The following is a 23,927-nucleotide window of genomic DNA, read 5'->3' as shown; positions in this document are numbered from 1 at the left end:
GCGCAGGCTGCGATGCGACACAGAGAACATTCTCCCATTACATAAAGGGAACAGTGTTGGCAAGTTGAGCATTTATTTGTTGCATTAGTTGGGACTTACTCTTGGTTCTACATTTGGCAGGAAAGTATACAATTTAAATGGCGACATAAAACAGGGTTTTCTTGAAGGTCTAACAAAAAATATTTCATGTAATTCCTGCATTGTAAACATCCTATGGTTGTCAATGCCAGTGCTCTTTTTTGTAATTTTCTAAAAAAGGCGTACCCAGTGCATGAGGCATTGAGGTTCCAACCACTATGGGTCTGGGAAGGGTCATAATGTTTGCAGCCTTACCCCTGCTTATAAATTAGTTGTTTCTCGATCCTCTCTGTAATTCTCTCTCCTATTAAAATTCAGATAGTTGGAGCATTACAATTGCAATTAAATTGAAGAATGAAAAATAAAAAGGGAGAGGGTTTCCCACGACGCCGGTGGAGTACTAATTTGGGCGTATGGAAAACCCTCCCCCATTACCAATAGTATATAGGGGGGTTTTGGGAGAGAGAGGCTGTGTGGCCTCACTTTCTATGAGAGAGAGTGTGAAAGAATCCACAGACGAACGACATGAGGATGTTTTGCCCAAATAACAATTATTTTTAAGACAATTGATTGTGTGATGCTTCTCCTCCGTCAAGATTGTTGTGACATAGGGTTTTCATAGGACATATTGGTGGGAGATTATGCCTATGGGAAGTATTTACTCCATGATCTGTATGGCTGTTTCTTACATTTAATATAGGGGAAAGACTGGGCACACTGCTCGCATACTATAAGCTAGTTTTCACTGTGTCTATCTCTCTCTTTCTCCTTTGAAATGACTCCCCCCTACCCCTTTGATATGATGCCTTGTGCCGTGCCCCCATTGATTTTACCCGCTAGCTTACCTCATGGAGGAAATGTGCCTATCCCGCTCCCTTTAACATATCGGGTAGTTTTACTTTTCAAAATTTGGGCTAAAAAAAAAAATATATTTTTTAATATATTTTTAATTACGAAAAGAGAACGCTACCTGGGTGTATGTGGTACATTGCCCTGTGCCCAGACACTGGGGCAGGCGAAATGACCCCCCCTTGAGGTGCTAGAAAGTGGTATCATTGATATGATGCCTACATGGAATCCATATGGTCAGAATAGGAGAGAGTGTGTTTGAGTGGGATCTACTCTTTATTATGTGAGAATAATATAAATGAATCTAGACAAAGGTGGCACATGCTTCTTTTTCCTTTGCTCACATGTCAAGTTTCAATCTAATCAGAATTTGCAAATAAGAGAATAAAATTTTGTAAATTCATAACTTCAAAGATATTGCAATGAAAAAAGCTTATTTAGACTAGATTGTGTAAGAGACATTCTCCCTTTGTATTGATTCATAACATTTAAAGTTAGTCGGTTCACCTTTAGAGATTGGCGTGTAATTTGTGTTATTATCAAAAGAAACTGCACTGTGTGCGTGGGTTTAGTCCCACATTGGGTGTGTGGGGTAGGCCACACTCCTGGACAGAGATCTTTTTCCCTAAAGTAATTTTGCTTTTATTTTTTAAATAATATACAAATGACACATTTATCCTTGTCATTACTTTTTTTTGGTAAAACAATATTTATTCAAAAGAAAATGCGGTGCCACTAATACTAGAGGAGATGGCTTTCAAATTACAGGCTTCCAGATTCCATGGAGTGACTAATGGCTAATCAGTCCTAAACGTTAAGGACTAGCCTTTCTTGACAAGGAAGTCACCCAAACCTGTGAGAGATCAAATATGAGCGGAGCCACTAATACTAGAGGAAATGTGTGGTCTCCATAAAGGTTCAAGATCATATAATTGACATGGTAAAATGGCAGGTTTTCAAAATGAACCTCAACTTTAAGTTATCACCAGCAAAACATTCTAAAAAGACCATCAGACACTTTGCATCCTTCATAAATTCAGCAGCGGAAACATCAATTAGTTCACTATTAAGCAATTAGAGGCCAAAGAGGCATATTTGAAGAAATTCATTACTACTTACATAATGTAAGATTTCAGTGGTTATACATCCTTGAAAAACAGCTGGAATTTAGGTATCCTCTCGGGTGGTAGGGGGCAAGTTACAATCAGCTTGCCTTTCATGGCCCCTCTAAATATTGCCTACAAGAAATATAAACCAGTTTAATGCACGGATAATACACAGAGTTATCTACGAACAAGTACTGTCAAATCAAATAAGAATTATTTTCTTAACTTATCCATGAAAAAGAAAAAAGAGAAAACTATTTCCTTTCCCTTGTGTTCCATCTTAAGATTGAGAGAGAGAGCATGTCTTCTGATCTCAGTGAATTTCTTATAAAATAGTGTAATAGAAGTTTTAAACCACATTGTTATACAGAGACAAAATGAAGAAAAAATTACCCAATCCTGATGCTAGAATATTGATTTGAACCTGCCAACATAGGTGACAGGACAATGTCCAGTCCCATGCATATCAAAATGTACCATTGCATCAAGTTAACAGCAACTAGTTTCATGAAATTTATGGACAACTTTGTCCCTTTATCAAGTTAGCCAAAAAAAAAAAATGGTTCAGCTCATCCCACTCATACCAAGCGACATATCTTCCAGTAAAACCATAAGCATTCAAACCTATTTCTAATTACCTCAACCAAAGTAACTTCCAGCCCTTCCATAGGCATCAAATCTGTAATACTTCCCTCAACTAAACATTACTGTATCTAGATGTGCAATATTCCACAGTAAAAGGTGCAAATCATTCTAAGGTCACGTCATTCTAGGATATTTGATGAATGAGTACAGAAAGTGTAATTCTGTTTCCAAATATAAAAGAATTTACAAATATTTAGAGTAAATAGACAAGATCATGGGTCTGTGCATAGGTAACAATTCAATGACATGACAGGAATCCAAACAAACCCTTTAGTCTAGTAGGTATTATTTACTTATCTTCATTTCCTGTCTCCTTCAATATAAGTCAACAGGCACATGAAGTATAAAAAGTTTCACCAGATCAGAGACATAACTTCCAAAATAGAAATTCAGCAGGAAATTTTTCCTTTATCTGTGTTTTTTTTTTCTGAATGTTAACTGAATAGGATTAGAGAATGAATGCTTGGATGATTTAGTCATCCCAAGCACATCTTTATTTATAATCATAATGAAGAATGAAACAATTGTACATTAGCAATGTGGGACTAAACCACATATACGAAATAAATAAAATAACAAAAGAAAGAAGACCAGAATACCCCCACGGTATTCTGGCCATATAGCTAACACTCCCTCTCAAGTTGGTGCATATATATCATGCATGCCCAACTTGACTAAGATAGGATGAAACAACTTGCTACTCAGTCCCTTAGTGAACACATCAGCCAGTTGATCAGTGGACTTCACAAAGGGAACACAAATGAAGCCGGCTTCAAGCTTCTCCTTGATGAAATGACGGTCAACCTCCACGTGTTTAGTACGATCATGCTGGACAGGGTTATGAGCAATGCTAATGGCGGCTTTATTGTCACAATAAAGCATCATAGGAAGATGGACAACACCACCAATATCCTGCAATAATCCTCTAAGCCACAGAAGTTCACAAATTCCTTGTGCCATTGCGCGGAACTCGGCTTCAGCGCTAGACCTTGCCACAACATTCTGCTTTTTGCTACGCCATGTGACAAGGTTCCCCACCCATAAAGGAACAGTAGCCAGAGATAGATTTTCTGTCAGGAGAACCAGCCCAATCGGCATCAGTATAGGCTTCAATCTTCAAGTGACCATTGGGAGACAGAAGGACTCCCTTTCCCGGAGCAGACTTCAAATATCTCAAAATACGACGGACTGCATCCATATGAGAGGAATAGGGATCATGCATGAACTGACTCACCAAACTTACAGCAACTGCAATGTCAGGGCGTGTGTGAGAAAGGTAGATTAGTTTGCCCATTAACCGCTGATAAGCACCCTTGTCAACAAGCTCACCCTCTTTCTCCCTAAGTTTTGTAGTAGCTTCCATAGGAGTATCTGAAGGATGACAACCAAGTAGCCCTGTCTCAGTCAATAGATCAAGGACATATTTTCTTTGAGAAAGAAAGATGCCCTTTGAAGATCAAGCAACTTCCATCCCTAGAAAATATTTTAGGGGACCAAGATCTTTGACCTTAAACTCACGGCCAAGAAGAATTTTCAAATCCCTAATTGCAGCATCATCATTACCCGTGACCACAATATCATCCACATAGACTATGAGAAGAGTAACTTTGACACTTTGTTATCAAGCCGTCTGATAAACAAAGTGTGATCAGCATTGCTCTGCTTGTAACCTGCTGAAATAATAGCCTTATGAAATCTGCCAAACCAGGCCCTAGGGGACTGCTTCAAACCATAAAGGGCACGCTTCAATTTATAAACTCTGCCTTTAGTCCTGTCATCAGAAAAACCTGGTGGAATGTCCATATATACCTCTTCCTCAAGCTCTCCATGGAGGAAGGCATTTTTGACATCTAACTGCTGAAGATCCCACCCAAGATTCGCAGCACAAGATAATAACACCCTGACGGTGTTGAGCTTTGCCACTGGTGCAAAGGTCTCCTGATAGTCAACTCCATAAGTCTGAGTGAACCCCTTTGCAACCAGACGTGCCTTATACCTATCCACCGAGCCATCAGCTTTTTGTTTAACCACGAAGACCCATCTACATCCCACTGGTTTTTTCCCTGGAGGAAGAGCCACAAGATCCCACGTATTATTTTTGTGTAGTGCTCTCATTTCTTCCAACATTGCTGCCTTCCACTTTCCATCTGTAGATGCTTCCTGCCAATTTCTAGGAATCGAGATAAATGAAAGAGAAGATACAAATGCACGAAAAGAGGGAGAAAGAGAGTTATAAGAAACAAAATGAGATATGGGATGTAAAGTGCAAGTCCTAGTACCTTTGCGAAGTGCAATAGGTAGGTCAGAAGGAGATGGATTGCCAGGAGATGTAGGATTTGTGTCTGGAGTCGGCAATTGGATGGGTACTGGTGCTACAGTGGGATGCAACTGCCCTCTGGTGGATCTGCCCCTTGTATAGGTGATCATGTTGAAGTTGTCAATTCTCTTCTGAAATTCACCAATAGTTCTCTGGATTGGAGTCAGCTCCCCCTGAATAAGAATATTAACAACACTATTTTCTATGGTCTCCCCTTGTAAAAGATTCCCATTAGGTGAGGGAGGAACAGCCAGCGGTTGTTGAGCAGTCTCCAAAGTAGGATGGGCAGCATCCAAAAAGGGCTGGGCAGCAGCCGTGGGTGGTGAAGGGGGCTGGACAGCAGCCGAGGGTGGTAAAGATAGCTGGGCAGCAGCCAGAGGCACCTCAGGTAAAGGAATTTCGAAAGCCACATCTTCACCAGCACTCTCCCCCTGAAGAGGTGGCGAAGAATAATAAGAAAGGGACTCATGGAAAATAACATCCATACTAATCACGGTACGACGGGAAGGGGGATGGTAGCATTTATAGCCTTTCTGGGTCGGAGAATAGCCCAAGAAAATACAACGGAGCCCCCGAGGTTCAAGTTTGCCTGGAGATTTGGTATCTCTAGCATAACACACACAACCAAATACCTTGGGAGGCACAATAAAGGAGGAATTACCAATCAAAATATCAGAGGGGCTACGGGAGTTAAGTACCCTAGAGGGAAGCCTATTGATGAGATAGGCCGCCGTAAGAACCGCATCCCCCCAATATTGAAATGGGACATTTTTGGCAAACATCAAAGCTCTGGCCATTTCTAACAAGTGGCGGTTTTTCCTTTCTACCACACCATTCTGGGCAGGGGTATCAACACAACTAGTTTGATGAATGATTCCATGGTCAGCCAAATATTTTTTAAATTGTGATTCTTTATACTCTGTCCCATTATCACTTCTCAATATTTTGAGAGTAGCCTGGAACTGAGTTTGGACCATTTTATGAAAGTGCTGAAAACATAAAAAAAACTTGATTTTTGGTGTGCAAAAGATACACCCATGTGTGCTAGAATGACAATCAATGAAAGAGACAAACCACCGATGACCAGAAAAAGAGGGTTTACGATTAGGGCCCCAAACATTAAAGTGCACTAATTGAAAGCAAGAAGAACTCCTTTTATTTAAAATAGGATAATTTGAACTTGTCTGTTTGGCCAGAACACACGCCTCACAAAAAAAGTCATCCTTAGTACGAAGGGTGACGAAACTAGGAAATAAATGTGCTAAAATTCCTAAAAGGGGGTGACCTAACCTAGAGTGCCACTGGTAGAGTTCAGAAGAGACCATGGAGCTCTCATGTAGTGGAGAAGGCAATGGCGGTGGAGAGAAGCAACCATCATCAAGCAGGTACAGCCCACCGTGCACTTTACCCAATCCAATCGTCTTCCCAGAGTCCAGATCCTGAAACACACAATGAGAAGGGAAGAAAGTGACTTTGCAGTTAAGATCACGAGTAATACTACCAATGGAAAGAATATTAGTAGTAAAATTAGGAACATGCAAAACAGAAGTTAATGGAAGAGAGGAAGTGCAGTTGATGATTCCTTTTCCAGATATAGAAGAAAGGGAACCATCAGCTACCTTGACCTTGTCTTTCCCAGAAGTGGGAGAATATCTATGAAACAAACCAGAGGAACCGGTCATATGATCTGTAGCCCCAGAATCTATGATCCAAGGGTGTGAAGCTACAGAAGCACAATGACCCCCAAATGGAATACCTAACCGGGCAAAGTGGGAACCTGAAGTAGCAGAAGAATTGGCAGTAGCTGATGTAGTAGAGGCAGCAGCAGCGGAAGACCTCAGCATACGAAGGAGTGCATGTAGATCATCCTGGGATAGACCAGGGTCAGTAGCAGGGGCCACAGTAACAGTCTCAATCTAATGGGCCTTGGTCTTAGTCTTGGTCATGGTCTTGGCAGCCCTTTTAGCTTCAAAGTCAGCCGGTTTCCCATGAAGTTTCCAGCACTTCTCCTTGGTGTGGTAAGGTTTGTGACAGTACTCACAAACAACAGACCCAGTAGTAGAATCACCAAGAGAAGCAGTGCTACTAGCTGCAGGAGTGGCAGGGGCAGCAACCTGGAGTGCCGATCTGTCAGTAATAGGAGGGTGCAACATGGCAGCCCTATGGTTTTCTTCAGAGGAGACCAGGGCATAGGACTGTTCAAGTGTGGGAAATGGCTTATGACCTAACACCTAAACCCGAATCTGATCATACTCGACATTCAAACCTGCCAAAAAATCATAGACTCTGATCTTGTCCATATGTTGTTTGTAAGAAGTAATATCAGCAGCTGTACTTGGGTGAAAGTCAGAAAAGTGGTCCAGTTGCTGCCAAAGGCTGCGCAAAGTAGCATAGTACTTGGAGACTATCAACTCCCCCTGAGTAGTGTGAAGGACCTTCTTCCTGAGTTCATAAACTTGAGCATCATTGCCAAGCTGTCCGTAAGTTTCCTTGCAAGCAGCCCAAATTTCCGAGGCTGTGTCAAGGAGAAGAAAATTGTGCTGCAGATCTGTAGTCATAGAACCAATTAGGTAGGACATAAGAACTCCATTGTTGGCAAGCCACTTGTCTTGAGCAGCTCCAACCTCAGTGGGCATAACAGTAGTGCCCCTAATATGACCCATAAGGCCACGACCAGCAATGGCAAAGGATGCAGACCTAGACCAATGCAAATAATTACTGCCATCCAACTTGATTGGATTTGGAGAAAAAGTGTGATAATCTGGCTTGCTGGTTCCATCACCAACAGAAGTAGCAGTCGAATTTACAGAGTCACCCATGAAGACAGTAGAGAAGCCCAAATCGCAGAAGGGGGCTGTTGTGAAGAAAAACCCAAGAAATCCTCCAAGTTAAGGGCTGAAAATTGGAGGAGAGCCTGCTGGTAGTGGTAGAACAATGATCTCCAAAAATCAGCAACAGCAGCCAAGTAAATCCCTTAGATCGATTTTTACAGGATTTTGGAAAAAACCCTGAAATTGATGAGATCGATGTAGGGAAGAAGAAGAGCAAAATCTCAGCAGATGGAGCTGAAACTAGGATCGAGTGGTGCTCTAGTAATGCTGAATCACTCTGCCAAATATCAACCGCAACAAGAACCTGCAAACCCTAGATCGATAATGCTCAGGGTTTTGAAAAAACCCTGATTTGGTGGAAGAATAATCGATCTAGGATGTCTTCAAACTTGGTGGAGATAGGAACTAATCCAGAATAGTAAATACTGCTGCAGTTCTTCAGTCTTCAATGATGTAGATTGCTTCCTTGGAAGGGAGTGAGAGCAGTCCACAAAAAACAGAATCTTCAAATATCGCAGGCAGCAACTGGAGCTGAAATTGTCCCTATCGATCAAATAACTTGATCATAGAATGAGGTAATGGAGGGCAGCCATTGGATCTATTAATCACCTCATCAGTGCTGTCCTAATAGGGGTGAATGAGGAACAAGGGGAAAGGAGAAGAAAAAAACTTGCGAATGAGAGGGGAGAAGGCTGAAATCGAGAAAGGAAGAGAAGGGGGGGTCCCTAATTCGAATTCTGCTCTAATACCATGTTAACAGAATAGGATTAGAGAATGAATGCTTGGATGATTTAGTCATCCCAAGCACATCTTTATTTATAATCATAATGAAGAATGAAACAATTGTACATTAGCAATGTGGGACTAAACCACATGTACGAAATAAATAAAATAACAAAAGAAAGAGGACCAGAATACCCCCACGGTATTCTGGCCATATAGCTAACACTAAACACCTTAAAAAAATGCACAAATGACCAGAAAAATTTGAGCAATTAAAAAATTTGCTATTAAACTTGGGCAGATTAAACTTCCAACACATCATCATATAAAGTTAACTGGTGGCACTATGCAACCCGCTACTGCAGGGTCTGGGAGGGGCAAATGTACGCAGCCTTACCCTCTGCTTCGAAGGAGAGGCTGGTTCCAAGTTTTGAACTTGCAACCAACAGGTTGCAATTTCGCAACTTAACTGTTGCACCAAGGCTCACCCACTATCTTCCCTTAAATAAACTCAAATAAAATGAAGATGACAAAAATAACCCTGAGTCAATTAATCAACCTACCAACACCCTTTGGACCAAAAACCTGGTTTAGGTCCAGTTCAATTTGATTTGGGACACCAAATCTCATTGTATCACTCCAGCCATGATAGCGCTACTGCATCATTAGGCTTCTTGTTTTTGAGTTTATTGGTGTAATGGGCTTATGGACCTCTTTTATAAGCCCATATTTTGGGGGGGGGGGGATTAAGAATAAGAATAAGATTATGTGGGGTCTGTTAGTTATCAGTTGGTAGCTTGTTTTATTTTAAAATTGTTAATGTAAGACTAGAACCAGAATAGGTCTAATCCCAGGCAGGATCAAATAGAAAAAACTCTAGAGTCTTGGGAGAAAGAGGCATGAACCATATATCTCCAAGAGGTCGTATTTCTTTGGGCTATAGTTTTATTATCTAAAATGAAAAACATTTCCCATCAAAAGATCAATCCAATAATACCAGAACAATGGGATCTCAAATTGGTAACCACAAGAGAAGTGATAAATATAATCCACAAATTTGTAACTTGTTGAAGCAACAATAATCTTGATGTGTTAAACTTCAAAAATTCAATGTGGCAATCAGTTGAAAGAAATCCCAGCAGCTTGTAGCACTCTTGAGATCGATTTGAACAAAATTAGGGTTTGGATTCAAGAACCGATGGAAGGGGATAGGGGAGTTGGGGTTGGCTATCCCGCCATCCTATCTCAGGATTTTCACCAAGTACAAGCCAATATTCATTAATCAAATTCGTCTACAATGCTGGCCTCCCTTACAAACTTATATAGAAGACTCAAAAATAGACTTAAACACTTAAAGGGCAAGGCCTAACCCTATCCTTAACTAATAAGGTAACCTAAATTGACTAGGTAAGTGAAATAATAAAGAAAATGGACTCAAAACAGGACTCTAACTAAACTGATGAGGCAAATCCCGTTTTCCTACCTTCTACCCATATTTTAGGCTCATTTAATTGGCCAATTACAAGGTCAACTCATGGGATCAAAGTCCTAATACATATATGACCCAAGCCAAAGCTTATTTTAAATAAAATAGACCTTTTAGGTGACTTATCTACATCAATTGTCTTAAATAGCTATGACGAGAAGTGGGGCTCAATCTAGCAGTAAGTTAGGATTAGGGATTTTTTTGTTTTCTAAAGAGTCCTATTTTATTATTTTTGGAATTTTTTTTTGTAAATATTATTTTCGGATTATTAATTTAGGAAGTTTTGATTGATTATAATTCTGGTTGTTTATTCTTATTTAAAGATTGTAAAGCCATTCCTCCATCGAATTAATTGAATGGATTAAAATTCTGCCCTGAAAAGTAGTCGTGACTACTCTCTTCCTCACCCACCTCATCTCTTCTCTCTCTTCTTTCCCACAAAAAAATCGACCTCATCTATCCTTCCTCCCCTCCTATCGATCTGAATTCGATCACAAGATCCAACCATTGGGCTTGCCTGCATCTGAGATCCAAAATCTGGATTTTTAGAATGGCATTAGAAACTAACATAGAAAAAAAATAATAATAAATGAGAAGGACTCTTAGAAAAGCCGCCAGCTTGGCTATCTAGCCTTTATCTGCCCCTATTCTTCCCAGGTGGCTCTGCTGCATCAAAAGTTCTACAAAAAGAAATAAACTAGAAATGACATCCTAACCGAGGATAATTTAATATACATAAATTTTATTCTCCAGGGATAAAATATTAATGTACCTCCACAACATCAACGAAATCCTGTTTCCTGTGAAAAGCACCAACCCATTTAGTATGATCTGCAGTCCTGAAAAAAGAAAGTACAATTACAATGGCAGCTTGCAATCCCTTGAAACCTTATTATATAGTAACATCTTTGAAAAAGCAAGACGTTTAGCCTAGCTGAACTTTTGATGGTGCTTCCAATAGGTACATTAACAACTTTTAGCACTGGATAGCCAGGAAAGAATTCACTGTGATAGGACAGGAGTAAAACACATAATGGAATGACTCCAAAGGCAGAGGACACAAAGTATTCAAAATTTTCCAATTGAAAGATTACTGTCAAGTATGCCATATGCATTTCTAGGTCAACACATAGCTTTCCCTCCAATCCCAACACACACCAAAAAAAAAAGTCAGGATACTGACACAAGGTTCAGAGGGTTGAAATCAATCTACTCATAAGTTATGAACATATGTTTGTAAGGATGTTTAAGAAGGGCCTTCCATATACTGTTTCCAATATGAGCTGATATACCATGCAGGACATATTTTACAGCATAAATAACAATTTAGTGCCAATGGAAGAATTAAAAGATTGCACAAGTGTTATTTAATATTATTTATTCTCCCCCCGCCCCCCCCCCCCCCAAAAAAAATGGCATTAACATAACTGTGATAATTCAGGATGTAAAATGCACCACACCGATGTCTATAAAAGAAAAGTTCTGGAGAAGAGTGGTACCCTGAATCCATCTTCATATGTTGGGCATTGAAGAAAAATATCGTTGATGGTATCAAAGTAATGTCAAAATATTTGACATAAACCTGAATCTCTTTTGAGTCGATATCTACCAATGCTACAGTTGCAAACTTCGAAACCTCCCGTGATGATTTTGCAAGCTGTCAATCAAAGGAAAAGTTGAGCAACAAATAAAGGGTGTTTAACTTGCTAGTGGAAGAAATAGTAGAAGTACCGAGCTGGAAAGTCATAAGGTGTTCGCTACTTGAATTAGAAGAAAAAAAAATGAGGAACTGATTGAAATAGAAGAAAGAAAATGGAACTCCAATACAAACTTCAAGAGTGAACTACATTTAAAGCTCCATGACAAAAATATCAATTCCCATCATGCCCTCACTGGAGAGTAAAACTTCTAAGAAGGTGTCAAAAGGTGGCAGTGAGTCAGGTCAACCTGGCCAAAGATAACACAAATCGACTGAACTAGCCTTATTGGTTTCAGGGTCATATGTTCGAATTGAGAGGGCGAAGGATTATGAAATTAATTATTAAAATAAAGAAGCAACCAAGAAAGGTACATCAAATTCATATTGCGTCAGATACAACATAAATTCTTAGAATTTGGACCAGCTTTCCTTTGAAGTCATGTCGGGTCTAATTCAAACTTTAAATGCAACACTGCCGAATATGACCAATTGGCAATCCTAAATTCAATACAGCCAGAACGCAATTGAGAAACCTCAAGTTGATCCTCCATTCTCTCTTTTCAAAATATCGACTCCACATATCAGGTTTCTTGGTAAGTTGAATCTAAATTGCCTATTCCAATCAGCTACCAGTCAAGTTACAGGCAGAGAAATCAGAGCTTATAACAGGGAGATAATGTTCTTTTGCTCTTCAAATTTGGTTTTTGTAGACAGAACATTTCGCTGAAACTTGACCATCAACCAACTATTTGGGGTAAATATAATGCAATTATACAAAGCCGTCACCATTTCAATAGTAACAAGATACTTAAAATTATTTTTCTTTTTATTGTAATTATTCATTATCGTTACTAATAAAAACTGAAACTCAAGTTATGCGTTAAGGTAATATATAATATTATATAAAACAAATTCCTAATTCAATACGGCAATCTTATTTTCCATCAATTATCCAAAGAACTACCTAACCAATCCAATTGTTACCGATTAAAAGCACTGGAGGTTGCAGAATTAAGAAATGTTGATAATGAGAAGTAGCGAGATGCAGAAAAACAAGGGAGGAAAAAGGAATTCCCCAAAACCTAATACTAGCGCAACATACAATATCGTCAAGCTGGAGACAGACGGCGTCGGAAGATCTGCCGAAGCGAAGCACAAGAACTTTGTCAATGGTGTCTCTGATGATAGAGTCCACCTCCTGCTTCTTCGTTAATGTCATAAAAAGGAAGCTCATCTCTCTCTCTCTCTCTGCGCTTCTTCCTCAGATTTGTATGACTATTGAAGGATGCTGCTAACATCGACGATCTATCCAGGTTACACTAAAGCACGAATGCCCATTGCATTATGCAGCACTTGTTGAACTGTTCACATGTCAGAACCATAATTAGTAAGTATACGTATGGGCAATTAAACGGAAAATACAGCACAATAAAACACTGTACGGCAATGATACAGTATGTGTTTAATACGACTGCTCTATAAACAAAAATGCGGGCATATATTCACTATGTAACAGATATGTGCACCACCTAATGCCAAGTGTACTTGATAGGTAGGACTACACTAACCATGAAAACACTCTATGATGTAGGCCAGACATCGTTTGTGATGAGCCTACCAGAATAGGAATTTATCAAATACATAGCAAGCAGAACTATACTAACTGCCAAAATCAATTAGAAATAAGTGTAAATTGATAGGTGAAAACAAAAAGAACTGTGCAGCTAGGGTTGAGGAACAGATTAAGAAATAGGAATCAGATGCAAAGAAAAGCAGAAAGCCCAAACAGTTGAGGAAAACAGATTCAGATGTACAAGATTTCGATCATAATAGTAGAGAAGTAATGATGCATGAGCTTGAGGAAAGAACCTCACTCGATAATTTCTTAAATATTCGCTTGAATCAGTTTAGTTTAGAGCAGAATAGAATTTTGATCGAAATGACTCCATTATCAAAATCTAAAATTCGCTAAAGCCCAGGAAAGGTTTGAGAGCAGAATAGAATTTTGAGGTTTTGTTTGAGAAAGTGACCTGTCCTCGCTGCGTCTCCTCATGTGCCATTCCTAAGTCTATATATCTTTTTAGGCCAAATGTTCTTGGTGCCGAGAGGCGCGCATGCTGCGCCCAGACACATGGGGGTGGGCAAAATAACCATTCTGCTCCCTGAAATACCGAATATCGAGCCCATGTGTCTGGACACGCTGCGGCACAGAGAACATCGGCCCATCTTTTTATTATTACCATGAATAGACTATCTAGACTAATAATTGAAGTACATAGAGAGATGAACTTATTTAAGGGTATTAAAATTGGTCGGTACCGTCTACAAATTTCTTGTCTTTTATTTTTTTTTTTATTTTTTTTTTTGGTGAATGTCTTTTATTTGTTGATGATACATTCAATTTTTGTAGAGTTATCCAAGATGGCATATCTACCCTTGCATTCAATTTTAAATTTGTTTTAAGATTTATTGACCTGTAAATTGACTTTAAGAAGAATGGGGTCATGTTTAATAAACATGTTGGGTGCTTCAAGCATAGCTATTAAAGAAATTGCACATAACAGAACATAACTCATTTTTTGTTCGTCCTTCATTGTTCTTTTCCCTCTTATTTGGTTGAGTTCTCTTGCTCTTTGTATTACTCTTTGTTAGCGTTACTATTGGGACCAAACTGATACACTTGCATATTCACTAATACCATTGAACCTAAGATTTTGAGCGTAGGTTGCCTTTTTTAGGCGACTCAAACCCTATGGTGTCAACTCCTAAGTCTCCTTCAGTTGTGAGGTCAAAGCCGACAACTAAGATTGTTTCTATTGGTTCCACCAATAAATATTTTGCTTGTCTCTCAAATTAGGCGTAAAGAAAATCAAATTAAAGGGTAGAAAGGTTAAATCGAATGTGAATTGACACCACAAACTGCATGTAACCTATAATTAAACACATTACAAATTAGAATTGCAAATCCCTTTTTCCAAAACTGTCACTACAAACCGCATGTAAACTAGATTATGAATATCGAGTATAAAGTAGTAAAATTATACCAAATGCAAAACAATTATGTTTTTGGCTGATTCTCATCCGTGTCTGCTTGCCAAACTGTAAAGAACTAGAATCAGACCAATTGACACCCTTAGCACTAAGTTTGAATCTGGTCAAGTGAATTACACATTCAAGCACTTCCTTTTGCCCCCATGAATGAGCTGAATTATAAAATTGGTAGTGATTCAATGACCAACCAATCGATTCCAGAGTTCTTCCTCTTCGTAGACCTAGATTCTGCAGTCATCAATCTAGGTCGTTGTTGCTTGCGTAACCTCTGACTCCATTGTTTTTATTTCAATGCTTCGTGTTCAGAATAATACGAAATGTAATATAAAAAATGATAAACTCCGTGGAAGGAAACCTCAAATGCCACATGCTGTTCAAATCCTGTTATGAATGGCCGGTGTTCACTACATCTCTCTGTCTCCCTTGGAAGGAACCCATCATATATGCCATATTTTTTAAGTATCGGTTGAAGATATTTTGTTTAGTAACCAAACCATAGTTGGAAAACCAGGTTTTTCGACTAGACTCACCTTTTTCAAAACCTAGTGACTTGAGCGCGTCATATTTTTTCTTATTATTCGAATATCTTTTTTTATTGTCCTTCTCCTAGTAAGGAGGGATTGAGGCTATGGTTGTTTCACAAGTGAGCAGAAAAAAAAGGAGTTAATATTGAAGACAATGGATAAACAATCTAGAGGTTTGTTTAGTTGTAGACCAAACTTATGGTATATGGCTAGTATATGACTCAATAAATAAATAAACAAATATTCCATGAGTTTCATATGATTCAAGATAAAACACTGAATTGATGAAAACTCGAACCTGGTCTCATCATTTCTTAAACTTGGGAGAACCTTCATGACTCTTAAAAAATGTCATGTTTTATTAATTTGACTCAGGTGACTCACCTCAGTCAAAACCTAGCTAGTTTTTCCAACCATGAACCAAACAACAAGCTATTGTGAAAGGTCTAAACGTATTTGGGCTACAGGTCCTCTGGGACTGAGAATGGAATGCATTTCACATTCTTCAATGGCAAAATTTTGAGTTTCTTTCCTCTCCAACAGAATTCTTAACAAATAATCTCTTTCATGTTTTTTTTTTTTCTTGTGTTTATTATAACTTGTTATTTTATTTGCCATATTTGGAACAAAGTCCTTAAAGGGTTTGCTAAGCCTGACCCATATTTGGTCCTTAATTTTGTTTCTCGATGGATTTGTGATATTAATATCCACCCCTTATGATGTGTTTTCTTATAATCTATTTTATGACTTGTTTTGTACTCCTATTGGGCCCAACCCCATTTTTCCTCATCATATATTAATTTGCGCATAAATTGCTAACCCAGTCTAAATACCTCTACCTGGGCTAATTGTATTTTGGTAGAAGCAAATTTGTTTTGATAGCTGTAGGATTTCTGAAAACATGAGACTGCTTGGAGGCTAAACTGGTAGGTATTCTGGAAGGAATTGTTTGTCAAAAAATACAATGGTACGAGAAGTCTGGATTCCTTCTAACAAATCCTGCAACTCTATGATGTATTTATAAACTTATCTTTCTATGTACACCTCAGTAACAATCTTGTGCACATTATTCGCCATTGGCATACACTACTATGATTGGGAAGTTATCTTTTTTGTATCATGATTCGAATGTAAACATTACCAATGTATATATAATTAATTTTATTCTTTCTCATGAAAAAAAAAACCTTTTTGTTTTTTCTCTTCATTTCTTTTATTTTCTATCAAATTTTATCCAACCAAACACAGCTTAAAACGGCAAAAATATTCCTGTATTAATTTCTTCTTAATTACAGTGCGTCTATTAAGCCATGTATAAGCGTCAAAGTTTAATGAATTCGACGGTACGATCAGCATCGTGTACCAAAAAGTACAATCCTACCCTTGAATTGGTTTCTATTTCCTCAACCGCAGCTCAAATCCAAAAGTCAGAAACGGGGTACAGTGGGACCATTGGACTCCATTCTAAGTTTCTAACGGGTTTTGGTAACATCTATGAAGCTTTTTGTACGCATGCGTCTCTTCCATCACATCCCAATGAAACAATCGTTTGCAGTTGTTCACTAACTCACTGACATACTTACTTAAAACAACCCATCGACCAATGGATTTCTCTCTCTGTCTCTCTTCTCTGCACTACACATTTCTGCTGCTTCGTCGTCGATGCTCTCCGCCTCTTTCTCTCCTTCAGCTCACAGGTCTGCAACAAATATTTTATTAGTCTCCTTTTTTTTTATTTTTCTGGCTTTTGTTTTAAATTTGTTCTACTTGGCTTGACTTTGAATTTCTCCAGATGAGAAGAGAGCAGTATTATCATCAGTTGAGTTTTATTTTATGTTGTGTTTAGAAGACGAAATCAAAATAATTTGTTGTGGTTGCTTCAAGATGTTATATTTCCATTGCAACATTTGTATTTTCAATTTAATCTGTTAGTTCTGGTTTGCTTCTTCGCATTGCGGAAGGGGTGCGTGGGAAGGGAAAAGAAAGTGGGTGGGTGTTCTCTCTTGCTTTTTATTTATTGTGTATATTTCCTATTTTTCCTATTTTCTTTTTTTGTTAATCATTTTGGAACACGATCATATTCATTCTGGTGATACAGGAAAACCTATTATTTTTTGTCCCTTTTGGGTCTCACCGAGAAGAAAGGTTATTGGTTCTGTAAATTTGTTTTTCCGTTGGTTTGACGGATTTTGTGGACAATGAATGTAGAGATAAATGGTCTTGCAAATGGATTTTTTCCCTCTTATTTCCATTTATTAAGAATGAATTGCTAACTCTCAGTTTGGTCCTACTTCTGATTAATTTTGTCACTAAAAATAGAGGGATACTCAGTACCAAAATGCTTGGCCCCCGAGCTTGTGGTCTTCCATTGAGTGTGGGTTCAATTGGATGAATCTGTTAAGTCTAGATCAACATACGTAGCAGCAAGGATGGTGCATCTCCTATTTATCGTTGTCAGTCAGACAAGAGTCATTACAAATTTATCATTCTTCTGGGTGGTAATGATTTTCAGGTTTTGTAGCAAAATATTTCTAATGGCTAGTCCTGCAAGTGAGCCTAACAGTGTTTTTGTGGTTCAACTACCATTATCAGTGAATTCCCTGTAGTGCATAAGTGGCAGATGACAGATACAACTTACATGCATTCCTTAAAATGTCAGTGCCACATGCGTCATACACCATGAATTTTGCAAGTTGGTGCTCTGTTGGTTAAAAGAGTTGAAATCACTCCATTTTTTATGGATTTTTAAATGAGATATATACTGAAGACATCTGTGAGTCAAAAAGAATATAAGAATTATGATATTGTGAAATAGGAAGTTTAAATCTTGGCTGAAAAGTGAGATTAATTAGATAAGAATGAAGAAAGATAGCTCGAATGTATCCATCTGCCACACACCACCATCCCCCCCCCCCCCAAAAAAAAAAAAAAAAGAAAAAAAAGAAGAAAAAAAGATAAAAGATAATTTGTCTGATTGCTATGCAAAGTATGGCCTTACAAGTCATTAAAATGTGGGTAGAATACCATAATTTTTTGAGAAGTAGCTGAGTTCAGCAATCCTTCCGAGCATTCGTCTCCCATGTAAATCCATCATTGTATGATCTGGTTTCTAGTTTATGAAAATTTGGAAGTCTTTAATTGGAGCGGCTTCCATAGTGAAAAGGTAAACTCATGCCATACAAAGACATACAGTGAATTACTTTGTTTTGTTTTGGAGATCTTAACTGATGCGAGCATCAATTTGTTTACAGTTGATATAGGCGGCTAGTGGTAATTATGCATGATTAATTTTTTTTTAATAAAAAATTGAAATAGAACTGTAAAACTAATAAATATGAATTTCCAACAATATGATGCCATTATCTACGCTGGAGGCAGTGGTACTTTCATGGTTGGATAGAATGACATGATTCTTTTCCACCAAAACAATATTATTTCTGTAATTTTGACTACCTCAAGTGCATGTACTATGGTTCTCTGTAATTGTTTCTAATATCTGTCCACTATTAGGCCTGTCCATATATTGCTTTGCAGACAGAACCAAGTTTTCTAAAGTAGATTGCGGTCCATAGTGTTTTAGGTGACCTTGAGAACTAGCTTCAACAGTGTCCACACCACAATTTAGCATTTTAGAAGCATGAGTTTGCCATATCAGTAGACATCATTTTGCCCCACACTGTCAATCTGACTTTTAAATATGCATGTACACACAGAAGTTACATTTTATCCTGTGCCTTTAGAGTCTGACTGCATTTGTTTTTGTAGTTCTATAGGTTTCTAGTTGATAAATTGGGAAGAAGAAGCAGGAATGCTTGAAGGCTGAGATGATAAGCAGTAAGGTGGTTATAACATATAGGCGAAAGCGAACGCCATCAAGATTAGAACCTGCATGTGGAACTCCGTGCACTAATTCAACTTCTGAATCTCCAAGTGGAAATCTTGCGACAAGACCAGGCCAGCATGATGAATCATGTAAAAGTTATTTACCGGAAAATCAGAAAGGAGATGCTAGGGTGAGACTATAAACTTAAAACCATGTGACATACATTTACCACAGAAGCACACTGTTCTCTTTGTTAATAATGGCTGACGGGATGAATATCAATTATTTATCAACATCTTTCATATACAGGAGATATGTCTTTTAACTTGCTGTTTATGTGCAACAATTTGTACTGCAATTTGTTTCACTAGAGTATCTCTAAGCAAATAAAGAATCTACTAACTGTTTTAATTCTGCAGTGACCAATACAAAATTGGATAATCTAATATAAAGAATCTACTAACTGTTTTAATTCTGCAGTAATCAATATAAAATCTAATGCCTGAACTTCTGGGTGTGGTTTAAGTTAGATCAATATGATTTTGACTTTCATGATATATATATTTTCAATGTTTTACCTCTTAAACTGATTTCTGCTATCGCAGGAACATAATGTTGCATAGATATGTAACCTTAGAACTGAATTTCTCAATGTGGCATATAGGTTCTCTGATCACACTCAGGTTTACACTGTTTTTTAGCTCTTCTAGAGCAAACACTGAGATGCTTTTGAGGATGGATCATGTGTTTTTTTTTGTTTTTTTTGTGTGGGACAAGGTTGGGGATAATGTCTTTACTGTTCTTATTAATAGGGTTTCAGACGATAAGATTATCTGCTGTAGTTTCTATGTTTAGTTTAGTGTATTGCTTTGGTGATCAACAACAACAACTCAGCCTTATTCCAACTAACTGGGTCAGCTACATGGATCCTTGCCCTCCAATCAGCTGTATTCGACGTCATACTTGATACAAGGCCTAAGCATGCATGTCTTTCCTCACCATTTCTCCTAGGATCATTTTAGGTCTGCCTCCGGCTCTTTTGGTGTATTCCCGTGGTGATCAAATTTTATTATTTTTGCCAGATTCTAGTGGTTGTTACTGCGAGCTGATTATTGTTAATTATCAAGATTGAACTTTCTGTTAATGTTGCCAAGGTGATACCTAGGTGATGAGATGGTCCTGTTTGGTGCATCACTAGCCTAGGTGATGGCTAACTGAGTTAGTGCATGGGCACCCAGCTGTACGACTAGGCAACCAATTCCGAACTACAGCTGTTATTTCTGCTGGCAATTACCCAGCCATGTCTGCCTATGTTTTTTCATCGTTTATTAAAAAAGAAAATGCAAGCAGAGTTAAGTTACATGCTTGTTTGTAGTTTTTCAGTTAAGTTTTTTTATTGGGTAATAAAAATAGAATTATTACTATAGACAGGGTTTTAAGTATCGGTAGGTATCGAACGACATTTTCCGATACAAAAATTTTGTATCGACCACTACAGTCCGATACGGTCTGATACAGGACCGATACAGTTCGATACGATCCGATACAGGTAAGATACACTTGATACTCCTCCTTTAAACCTGCAAAGCAGAAACTGTGAGTGAGATACGAAAATGAGAGCAACTGAAAGCCTTAGAAACTTGTTTTTTTATTGGAAACAGATTTGGGCGAAAAAGTGGTTTAAGTTGCAGAATGTTTTTTTGGGTGCTCAAAGCTCTTTTTTATGTTTAAAAAAAAAAAATTATATATATATAAATATAAATTTGTAATGCATCATTAAATGAGGTAAAAATGACTCAAATCCTTGCATCAAGCTGATATATATATTGCATAATAAGGTGTTTTATGCTTCAAAAGTCAAAACTGTATTTTATATGTAGCATGAGCACATCCATGCTTTTTTGACCATTTCCATGTGTATTTTTAGCGTATCTTGCATCTCTCTGATACGTTTCTTAAAATCACCCCTCCGATATGATACCCGATACCAATACTTAAATCCTTGACTATAGATATTGTCAAATATGTTAAGATGCCAAAATGAATCAGTAGAACATGTGATGCAGGAGAATCTTGGACCGGGCCAACCCAATTGGTGCACTACCTTGGACCGACCCAAACTCAATTGAACCGGGTCCAATTTGAAATTTTGGATGTATTAGGATTTAGGAATTTATCTTATTTGGGGATATAATGTGTTTTAGTTGATTTTATTCTCTCTTTATTTTAGAAGTTGGTTACGTAGGATATTTGGTTTTGAATTGTTTTAGTTTCCCTCTTTGGATAAGTTTTAGTTAGAGGGTGAGTTTTAATTTTTTAGGAGTCTTTTATTTTTCTTTATATGATGTAATCCCCCATCATTGAGATGATGGAAGAATGAATTGAAAAGTGATGTTGTGCGTGTGCACTCCACCCCCCCTCCTCCTCCTTCTTCTTCTCACGGTTTCTTCTCTTTCCCCCCTGAAATTCTGATTTCTGATATTTGGACCGTTGAGGAGAAAGGAGACGCTTAGGAAGAAATCAGAATTGCAGAGGGGAAAGAGAAGAAACCGTGAGAAGAAGGAGGGGGGGGGGGTGGAGTGCACAAGCACAAAATCACTTTTCAATTAATTCTCCCATTATCTCAATGATGGGGAATTACATCATATGTAAAGAAAAATAAAAGACCTAAAAAATTAAAACTCATCCTCTAACTAAAACTTATCCAAAGAGGGAAACTAAAACAATTCAAAACCAAATATCCTACGTAACCAACTTCTAAAATAAAGAGAGAATAAAATAAACTAAAACACATTATTTCCCCAAAAAAAATAAATCCCTAAAATCCTAATACATCAAAAAATTCAAATTGGACCCGGTTCAATTGAGTTTGGGTCGGTCCAAGGTAGTGCACCAATTGGGTCGGCCCGGTCTAAGATTCTCCTGCATCAATATGGTTAGGATTCCTGTGCTAACACACCCAAGTAGTCAATATAAATATGTACATCTCGTAATTTTCTCATATTAAAATATAAAATAGGTTGTCGAGGGACAGGGAGCCCTACCGGGTACCTGTTTGCTGGGAAGACTGATAGGCTACAGAACCCTCCCCTCTAAAGAAAAGGCCAGGGTCACACAACCAGCATTTTCCTATTCTTTGCATTTATTAAACAGCTCTGCTGGGAGCCCTTTTCTTTTTCTTATTAGCTTAAAATTTGTTTTGGTTTACTGCTTGAATTATTTGTCGACTGGTTAAATTGCTGTAGACGTGTTATGTGGGTTTACTGCCTCCCTGCCCCCCCCCCCCCACACACGCAAAGAGAGGTGTTTTTGTGGTGCTCTTTTGTAAATTAACTTGGCAAATGTTACATTGGCATTTGTTGCTAAATACTGAGATCTATCGTCCTATCTTTTTTTCCCCAGCTCTGCATTAAATGTTTTGATCTGGGAGGAAACCTGCTGCAATGTGGTGGCTGCTCCCAGATTTACCATCCTCATTGCATTGATCCTCCTGTTAAGGTATGTGAAAATTTGCAAATGTTAGAACTGAATATTTTGCTTGCGTACATGTGAAATTGATAATATACCTTCTTTTTTCACTGAAGCTTGTTACTCACGAGCAATGGCTATGCACTACTTGTATTCAACAAAAATGTTCGAGTAAGTCCCTGGAGCAGCAAGTCCCAGAGTCTGGGAGGAAAATGGCAAGGAGTGGATTAACTGATAAAGTACTTCTGGCAACGAATCATGGAGAGTATAGCTCTGATAAGGAAACTGAAGGCTCACTACTAGCAGATGCATGCTCGAACTCTGGATCCACTTGCAAGAGTGCATTCCCTGAAACAAAATCAATTTCTCAATTTGAAGATGTGGAGATTGAGCTTAAAGCAAAATCCTCGTCCACAGATTCATCTCTTGAAAGAAATTGCAGCTCTGTATGTCCCTGTGCCTGCATGTCAAAGACATTTGATATAGAAAACCCAGATTCCCTTTCCAATGATAAGTCATGTTTAACATGCAGCGATGCGCTTATGAAAAAGAAACGTAGTAGCCCACTAATCACTTTTTGTCGAAGAGCCAAAAAAAAGAAAGATGTGAATAGGACAGATACGGAATATAATTCAGTGGTCGAGGAGAAAAGATATACAGCTATCAACTACAGCTCTGCATCCGAAATAGGATCTAAACGTGAAGCACCATCAGAATGTATCTCTGTAGGTCAGTTGACAGATGTAATATCATCAAGGCAAGATCCTGACAGGAGCCATTTGCAAGATGAGGTATGCTGTTTTTCTCCCTTCAGCAGTCTCTTTGGCATGGTAATGCAGTAATCTTCCTGAAGCACAAACCATACTACAGTCCAGGATCAATAGAAATAGATACTAGCAGAACAACAGAAGGAGAAAGTGTATATCTCATAACAGAATATTCAGAGCGGTCTAGAAACTTGGTCGAGTGGTCTATTCCAGTTACAAAACAGGCCTACAAAAATTGGTGGAATTTTGATAACAGATCAGGGAGTTATGGAGAAGTCTAGTGCTGCTACGAAAACTTATAGCAGAACTAGAACAGCAATATCGATCGGAATTCTTTAGGAAACAGATTCAGTATTTCAGCGAGAATGAAATCAGAAACTAGCATGTGAAATTTGAAATAAAACAGATCAGTAACAAGAGATATATTGAAGAATAGTGTAATCTGAAAATTGATTTAGAACGGGGGTACTACAAATAAGTAATAATAAGTAGGAGAAGAAGAATAGAACAAGATAAGAGATAACACTTGATTTGCAGTAGAATTCCAAACTACAAGAAGA

The 23,927-nt window shown here is 38.1% G+C and overlaps 2 protein-coding genes across 6 annotated transcripts in view; one reads left to right on the top strand and one right to left on the bottom strand.

Moving 5' to 3' along the window:
• Nucleotides 1-1,880: 1,880 nt before the first annotated feature.
• LOC122661561 (thioredoxin-like protein 4B) lies at nucleotides 1,881-16,935 on the bottom strand. Its single transcript, XM_043856997.1, has 5 exons — nucleotides 16,921-16,935; nucleotides 12,837-12,984; nucleotides 11,535-11,692; nucleotides 10,808-10,874; nucleotides 1,881-2,165 (listed from the first exon to the last, which is right to left on the bottom strand). Exons 2-5 carry the CDS (start codon nucleotides 12,966-12,968, stop codon nucleotides 2,067-2,069), a joined length of 456 nt encoding a protein of 151 aa, XP_043712932.1. The 5' UTR covers nucleotides 12,969-12,984; nucleotides 16,921-16,935; the 3' UTR covers nucleotides 1,881-2,066.
• The window catches only part of LOC122661560, a 34,369-nt gene continuing 27,336 nt past the window's right edge, over nucleotides 16,895-23,927 (top strand). For 2 of the 5 annotated variants that reach the window (XM_043856995.1, XM_043856991.1), the window contains exons 1-4: nucleotides 16,905-17,006; nucleotides 19,075-19,322; nucleotides 22,535-22,630; nucleotides 22,717-23,391. In XM_043856995.1, the coding sequence (XP_043712930.1) occupies nucleotides 19,134-19,322; nucleotides 22,535-22,630; nucleotides 22,717-23,391 (960 nt within the window). In that variant the 5' untranslated portion in view covers nucleotides 16,905-17,006; nucleotides 19,075-19,133. Of the gene's footprint in view, nucleotides 17,007-17,109; nucleotides 17,128-19,074; nucleotides 19,323-22,534; nucleotides 22,631-22,716; nucleotides 23,392-23,927 lie in introns of those variants that run through there. The other 3 variants (XM_043856993.1, XM_043856996.1, XM_043856994.1) reach the window with 3 other exon arrangements.

This window comes from Telopea speciosissima, chromosome 5 (assembly GCF_018873765.1).
Source record: "Telopea speciosissima isolate NSW1024214 ecotype Mountain lineage chromosome 5, Tspe_v1, whole genome shotgun sequence".
NCBI classification, from domain to species: domain Eukaryota; kingdom Viridiplantae; phylum Streptophyta; class Magnoliopsida; order Proteales; family Proteaceae; genus Telopea; species Telopea speciosissima.
Note: the sequence above shows the minus strand (reverse complement) of the source record. Positions and strands in the feature narration are given on the sequence as shown.

What these genes read in the sequence shown, in the direction of transcription:
- LOC122661561 (XM_043856997.1), bottom strand. Translation starts at nt 12,968, where the DNA reads ATGAGCTTCCTTTTTATGACATTAACGAAGAAGCAGGAGGTGGACTCT. An exon ending in GTCTCCAGCTTGACGATATT is followed by an intron (nt 11,693 to 12,836) that starts GTATGTTGCGCT and finishes TTTGATTGACAG; the next exon opens with CTTGCAAAATCATCACGGGA. An exon ending in CATATGAAGATGGATTCAGG is followed by an intron (nt 10,875 to 11,534) that starts GTACCACTCTTC and finishes TTCTTTTTTCAG; the next exon opens with GACTGCAGATCATACTAAAT.